General features: G+C 44.5%; 1 protein-coding gene across 1 annotated transcript; it reads left to right on the forward strand.

Moving 5' to 3' along the window:
* The first annotated feature begins 277 nt into the window (after positions 1 to 277).
* Positions 278 to 2090, forward strand: LOC102702498 (transcription factor bHLH94-like). The gene is made up of 3 exons (XM_015841810.2): positions 278 to 794; positions 956 to 1360; positions 1840 to 2090. The coding sequence occupies exons 1-3, from the start codon at positions 327 to 329 to the stop codon at positions 1933 to 1935; spliced, it is 969 nt and encodes a 322-aa protein (XP_015697296.1). The 5' UTR covers positions 278 to 326; the 3' UTR covers positions 1936 to 2090.
* Positions 2091 to 7721: the final 5631 nt, after the last annotated feature.

Raw genomic sequence — 7721 nt, forward strand, 5'->3', positions numbered from 1 at the left:
CAACGGATATACATAAATCCGCGTGATAAAAAAACTGCTTTCCTAGCCTGGTGATGTGCCTGTGTTTCATACTGCCCTAACTTTATTGGCTTCTTTTGCCTGCATCAATTCCACTCTATAAAATCCCCCATAGGTTAGGTAGCTTCCTCCCTCTCCATTGGCAAAAGCCACCACCTTTGTCTCCTCCTCCCGCTCTTGCGCTCTCTGCGCATCGGCTCGTCGTCTTCCTCCCGCCGCCTGCGGCTACCCTGGTGTTCACACCAACCACACGGACACCATTGGAAGGTGACACAGAGAGAGAGAGAGAGAGGTTGGGATCTAGAGAGATGGCGCTTGAGGCGGTGGTTTACTCCCACGGCGGCCACTTCGGCGGGTACGGGCTGATGGCGAGCGGCGGCCCGGCGGCGGCGGCGGCGTGGTGCTGCGACGGTGGTGTGTTCGCGGCCGGTGGCGGCTCCGGCGGCGAGCCGTGCGGCGGGAGCTGGGACGACCCACTGCTCGCGGCGTCGCTTGACGTGCTGGGCGTGGAGGACGAGTGGGAGGTGGAAGTGGAACAGCGTGCTTCGTCTTCTTCTTCTTCTTCTAAGGTGGCGGCCGCTGCGGCGGAGGTCGGCGAGGCGCCGCCGGCGAAGGCGGCGAAGAGGAAGAGGCGGCGCGCGAAGGCGGTGAAGAACAGGGAGGAGATCGAGAACCAGCGGATGACCCACATTGCCGTCGAGCGCAACCGCCGCCGGCAGATGAACGAGTACCTCGCCGTGCTCCGCTCCCTCATGCCACCTTCCTACGCCCAAAGGGTATTCTTCATTTTCCTCCAAACAAAAAAACTTTCCTTTTAATATCAACTCCAAGTTTAAATTCACAAATCAATGCAGCAGCGGATAAATCAAACCACATTTTAAAATTTGAACATCTTTTGATCCTGCTTTTAAATTTGTATTTTTTTTTTTTTTGAAAGGGTGACCAAGCATCTATAGTTGGGGGAGCAATCAACTACGTGAGGGAGCTGGAGCAGCTGCTCCAAGCCCTCGAGGTGAAGAAGAGCATCAAGAAGCAGGGCGATGGTGGCGGCGGCGAGTCCCCCTCTCCCTTCTCCGGCTTCTTCACCTTCCCGCAGTACTCCACCTCCGGCGGCCACCGCGGTGACGCCGTCCGCAGGTTCGGAAAGCCGGCAGAGGGCGCGGCGATCGCCGACATCGAGGCGAGCATGGTGGAGGGCCACGCCGGCGTGAAGGTGCAGGCGCGGCGGCGGCCGAGGCAGCTGCTCAGGCTCGTCGCCGGGCTCCACCAGCTAGGGCTCACCACCCTGCATCTCAACGTGACCACTGCCAAGGCCATGGCCATGTACTCTTTCAGCCTCAAGGTCAGTCACCAAAATGGTGTTCGGTTTTTTTTCTTAATTATTTTATTTAAGAGGTGTTTTAGAACTAATCTAGATAATTTATTTTTTCTAATCCAAACATCAACTACTAATAGTAGAATATATTTTTTTCTCGTCAACTACTAGTAGAAGAATATTTTTTATACCTACAGTACAACTCTAAATCAATAATAATAATAATAATAATAATAATAATAATAATAATAATGGTAGCATAATACTAACAATAGGACATTGTAGCCAAGCTTGGACGCCTCTATGACTCATCACCTTTGGCCACCGGTCCGAGTATTTACCTTAATTTGTTTCTTAATTTAGTGAATGCTAAATCTCTTCTTGAATATTTGTTTTTAATACAAACATTACTACAAATAGTTTTTTATACGAGATAATAATAGAAATATTATTGATGATTTATCACGCAAAAAATAAGTTTTGGTTTTGGATCGATTTGGCTGCAGGTGGAGGATGGATGCAAGCTTGGGTCTGTGGAGGAGATCGGAACTGCAGTGCATGAGATCCTGGAGAGGATACAGGAGGAGCAGGCTTTTAGCTGATGCCAAAACTAGCCTGTGAATTGTATTGCCTGCCGACTTCCCCCAATGTGTCCCTGCTGGGATTCTTGTATGTAATGGCACTTGGCTGTGCAGGCATCAATTGTTTATTAAGAACTAGCTAGCTAGAATATATATATTGATATAAATTTGATATATATATATATATATATACACACACCTCTATTCTATTACCAAGTATAGCTACTCCCTTCATATCTAAGGTGCAGAAACACCTCTATACATATTTCTTCTCTCTTCTAATAGAAAGTACAAACTCTATACATGTAGTTGTATCATTCACATGAGATTTAATAGTGTCTATACTTTCTGTTGGGTGAGAGTAGAAACAGTTATGAAAATATTTTTTATCATGAACGTACAGTGAGTAGCTACACCTGATAGTAGATCTAATTTTTCTATACACATATATATATATGGTTTTGGATTGGCTATCTACGTCCCTTTGGATGTAGAGGCCGAGTTTTTAATCCATTATCTTAAAAAAAATGGTGGTTTTGGTATATATTGTGGACTAAAATTTAGGGGTTGTTTAGATGGGGCTAAACTTTTTAGTCCCATGTCACATCGGATGTTTAAACACTAATTTGAAGTATTAAACATAGACTAATAAAAAAACTAATTTCATAAATGAGTGGTAATCCGCGAGACGAATTTTTTAAGCCTAATTAATCCATAATTAGAGCATTTTACTGTAGCATCACATAGGCTAATCATGGATTAATTAGGCTCAATAGATTCATCTCGAGAATTAGTCCAAGATTATGGATGGGTTTTATTAATAATCTACGTTTACTATTTATAATAAACGTCTAAACATTTGATGGGACAAGGGACTGAAAATAAGTCCCTTGTCCTAAACACCACCTTAATTAATTGTGTAGATGGAAAGAAACCACAAATGGGAGACATCGTGATAACAATACATAGAGGTTGTTTCGACCATGGAATGAGATGATTGGGATTGACAACAAAGTGGGTCAGGGCTGACTTGGGTCAGACCAGCCCTGTCCTCAACCCCCAATATTTCTCCTCGGCCTTGGTCCTGAAGTACAGATCGGCAGAAAATCATCTCCCGTCCTAGCCCCGCCTCCAAGAAGCAGCGATGAAGGAGAAAAGCAGTTCCAACCGCCGCTGTGTGTGCACCACCTGTGTGGGGTGGTAGCAACCATGGGGAGAGGGTGCCAGACCGCCAGTAGTCGATGGGCGAGAAGGATGTGGGGGGTGAGGAAAGCCAAAGGCATGCGGTGAGGGAGGAGAGGAAAGTTGGCGTTAGGAGAAGGAGATAGCATGGAGAGAGGGCGGAGACTGATCTAGTGGTGGGCACGAAAGATGTGCGAGGGAGAGGCAAGCCGGAGGTAGGAATGATGTGTATGGGGGAAAAGAAGTTGGTATTGGAAGAGTGCGGTGTCTGTTTTGAGCAAAGGACGTGTAGGGGAGATGGAAGTCAGCGTCGGGATAGGGTGATGCCCAATGTAAGTGGTGGTGTGGTTGGATGGCCAAATGTGGTGTCGTGTGGGGGGAGGGGAGTGGACTCGAATACTCAATGGGAGATGAGAATAGGATTAGGATATATTATTGGGCCTATCTATTGGATATTTAGCATATTGTCACTCATTTTTTATAAGTTATATATATTTCAGAGTATACGACGGTTCACTCTAGGTGAGTTTAACTCCCTGCGCCTGTCTTTGGAAGTTATCGCCTCAGCCCCGCTCCCCTTGGTGGGGAGGGGGTGGGAATCTTCTCCGTTCATGTTCCTGTCCCAGACCCTAGCGGGGATATGGCCAATTCCCTTGATATTACCAATAGTAGATGAATATATTTGTGCATTATTACCTCATCAAAGAAAACTTATACTCAATATTCTATTTCACATTATAAGATACTTTCATTTAACTAAGTATTTACAGAAAATCTAGCAACATCTATAACATCAAATCAGTTTTGTTAAATCAAACATTGGATATATATGTTTTCTGTTGGAAATATTGTTATGTTTTTTTCTGTAGACTTAAATTTGACCTCCGAAAAGAGAGTACTACATAAAAAAAAAGAAAAATGTTACTCCACAAAAGTTCAGGGATGATCCTGAATCAATCATTGTGGATTGCTTGATTCCTCAAACTAAACAGGCCCAGCGCCGTTTTGCTTAATCAAATTACATAAGTTCATTTTTTGTGGCATATCAATCTCAATTGTGTTTAATCCTTTTGCGGGGCGTCCCACAGCTAATTCAATTCACTAACCACTGAAATGAATTTCTTTATAAATTGCGTCCTTGGATATTTGATATGTTTATCGCTGCCTCCAATAACTTCATGTAGATTAATAACTAGACTATTTTCCAACACCATACGTGGAAATGGATATGTCCGATGGAAAACCAAACAGAGAAAAGTCCAGCTCATACAAGCGTACAAGTACAACATGAAGAATTAATATCTGTACAAAGAAAGAAGTTTAATTCCTCTGTAATGTTTCGCTAAATTTCTCCAAACATACTCCCTCCATTTCACAATATAAAACTTTTTAGTGTTGTCTAGATTTATATGGATGCTAATAAATCTAGACATATATATAAATTATATGCATTTATTTAGATAAGGCTAGTAAGTCTTAAAGTATTGAAACGGAGGTAATACATAATAAGCTCTTGTGTACAGTAGCATTAGAGAGCAAAAGTAAAGACAACACAAGCGCTATACGTACACCTATACCGTGGGAAGTCACGGTGCCCATGAATATTAGGTATATTTAAGTGTGTTTTTAACGTGAGTTTAGTGAGATTACGGATATGTCGTTGGTTTCTATCTCTTTGAGCATGTGTTCGTCTATGCATGTATTATTGTGGATGTGTGAGTACGATATTATTGTGCACACTTTTACTATTGATCAAACGTTTGGTTTTTTTTCTTCTGTCGAAACACGCGCACAATGTATAAGCGTTAGGGGAGAGGACGTGTACGGGGCTTTTTGACTTGCATGCACGCATTTAGATTATCATCCAACAGTAGTGATTGGATTTGATTCATGGAATTAAGATTTTTAAATATTTGATCACTGTACGGACTCTATTGTACCGTAAATCTATATGCGTATATGCGTATGATGAAAAAAGATTTGGTTGCTGCAGCCTGCAGGGACGTGAGAGCATATATGCATGCTGGGTGTCTCTGACGTGGAAGCAAATCCCCAGGAGTGAGCAGTGCTCCCATGGCCCTTGTGCCCCCCAGAAGACACTGTTACTTCCATCTCGTGGTGGCATTTCTTGTACGGACCAGCTTTCATGGTATTCCAGGGAGAAGAATACTGTATGGTTTAATTTTTACAAATATTTAGAGTGTGCACTTCAAAAAGAAATGAGTTACCTGCAGTTGATTAGGCTACGTATCTTGTGCTGCAACCAGTCTATAGTCCATTGGGTTCTGGTCTCCGACTTATCCTTTTGGCTTTTATCGGTATATTTATAAATAAAAAAATATTTTAGTAATATAATTCATATACGTGTTCTTAACGATCTGAAAGCATCGACTAAAAAATAAATTATGATGAAAAAAAACCTAAATTCAACTTCAATATTCAGATTTAAAAAAATCAAATTTTAACTCATAAGCATAAACAAAAGCGGAAAGCTAAGCAGTTAGTGATGATTAGCATGTACATGTTTATTGTGACTTGTTCGATTTTGAAATACACCGACTCAATATTTGGTTGACTCTCGTAAAGGTATAATGTGCATGCGCATATTAAAGGATGAGTACGCACATATATATGAGTTTTGTGGTTGAACCGTGTTTGCAGAAACGAAATCACAAAGGAAAAACGCTGCAAACTTTGAGCCAGCAAGCATTATATTACTGATGGGTCTCATCATATCATTTGTAGAAAAAGTCCACCAAAGGTCCCTCAACTAATACGCGAATTTGCTTTTCGTCCCTTAACCGGAATACCAAAAATATATACCCTTCAACTAAATAAAACCATCCATAACAAGATTTACTCCGTTTTTACGCGGTTTCGGATGACGTGGCAAGATGGCCCATGTGTCAGTAGCTTTAATTTTTCTCTTTCTTCTCTCCCATGCTCTACTCTCTCTCTCTTCTTCCTCACTTCTCACTTCGCATGAGGGCCGCGGTCGCTGGGCACATGCAGGCGCAGCTGGGGCGGGGAGCTGGCCGAGCTAGGCGCGAGCGGCGGCGCTGGCTGGAGTCGGCGCGGGCGATGGCGACGCTGGTTGGGATTACTCGTTCGCTCAAGTAATCCAACTGTAGGCACATATCAAGTATAGTTCTTGGAGATTTAGTCTGAGGAAGACGGAGAAGATGGTGCTGGGATGCGTGGCGTTCACCGTCTTCTAGGTGCTGGCGGTGTTCCCATCGGCACCGTTCATGCCGATGGGGAAGGACGGCAGGGTCTCCTGGGCGCCATGTTGATGGTGTTGTTCCGCTTGATGACGCCGGAGAAGGCCTACGCCGCCATCTTCCTCCCCATCCTCGGCCTCCTGTCCGGCATCATGGTGGTGAGCGGTCTTCCTCGAGCGCGCTGACATGTTCCAAGTTGTTAGCAAATAATCTTATCCTTAGTGTATATGCATATTTACTGCATGTAGTGATGTAGAGTGTATTTGTATAGGATTTGTAGTAATGTGTGCTGCATTGAAGGATATTTGAGGCAATACGTGTGATACGTGCATGCTGAGAGCTGCGTGACGCGGCGGGATACTAGTGATTAGTTGCTGCATGCAAGCATTTAGTTGGCTGATGAAATACCAGGTACGCACATGCTAGAAAATGTGCATGCAAGGACCTCCTCTTTCGCGTCTGCTTCGTCTCCGCCATCGCCAGCGCGCTCTTCACCAATGACACCACCTGCGTCGTTCTCGTCGAGTTCATCCTCAAGGTGGTGCGCTAGAACAACCTGCCGTCGCAACCATTCCTCATCGTGCTCGACTCGTTCGAGCCCATCCATGGCGTGCTGCTGTACGTGCGAGGGGCGAGGACGTCGACCCGTTGCTGAGGACAAGCTCGCTGCCGCCACCCGGTCTGCGTAATTCAGGGAACGCCACTGCACGAGTGGTTCGCGAATTCACTCGACGGCGAGGACATCCAGTTGACAGTGAACGACGCTCGGCGCCGACGAGGATCCGGACGACGAATCTACGACGACATCTGCTGAGCGGACAAGTAATCCAACCAGCGCCGCCGCCGCCCGCGCCGACTCTGCGCCTGCACGTGCCCAGCCACCGCCGCCCCATGCGAAGTGAGGAAGAAGAGAGAGAGGAGAGCATGGGAGGGAAGAAAGAGAAAGAAAATAAGAAAAAAATTTGAAGCTACTGATGGGTGGGATCATCTTATGCCACGTCATTCGGAACCACGCAAAAACAGAGTCAATTCTGCTATAGGACTAAATTTGCACGATTTTATTTAGTTGAAGGGTGTACATTTTTGGTATTTCGATTAAGAGACGAAAAACAAACTCACCTATTAGTTGAGAGACCTTCGATAGACTTGGGCTCGCCTGGGCCGTACCCAATCAGCATACGTGTAGTACCATCTTGTCACTGTAGTCCCTTCATCCTGGTGAGATTAGATTCCATGGACAACGGAGTGTTTTGTACACTTGTGAGCTTTTTGTTTGAGACATACCTTAGGCTCATGGCAGAGTTGTTTTACTGAAGGGAGAACAATTGGATTGGGAAAAAAAAATACAGTCGACTGGTATGGAATTAATATAAGAGATCTCTTAATATAACATTGAAAAAACTT

This window comes from Oryza brachyantha, chromosome 10 (assembly GCF_000231095.2).
Source record: "Oryza brachyantha chromosome 10, ObraRS2, whole genome shotgun sequence".
Lineage (NCBI taxonomy): Eukaryota > Viridiplantae > Streptophyta > Magnoliopsida > Poales > Poaceae > Oryza > Oryza brachyantha.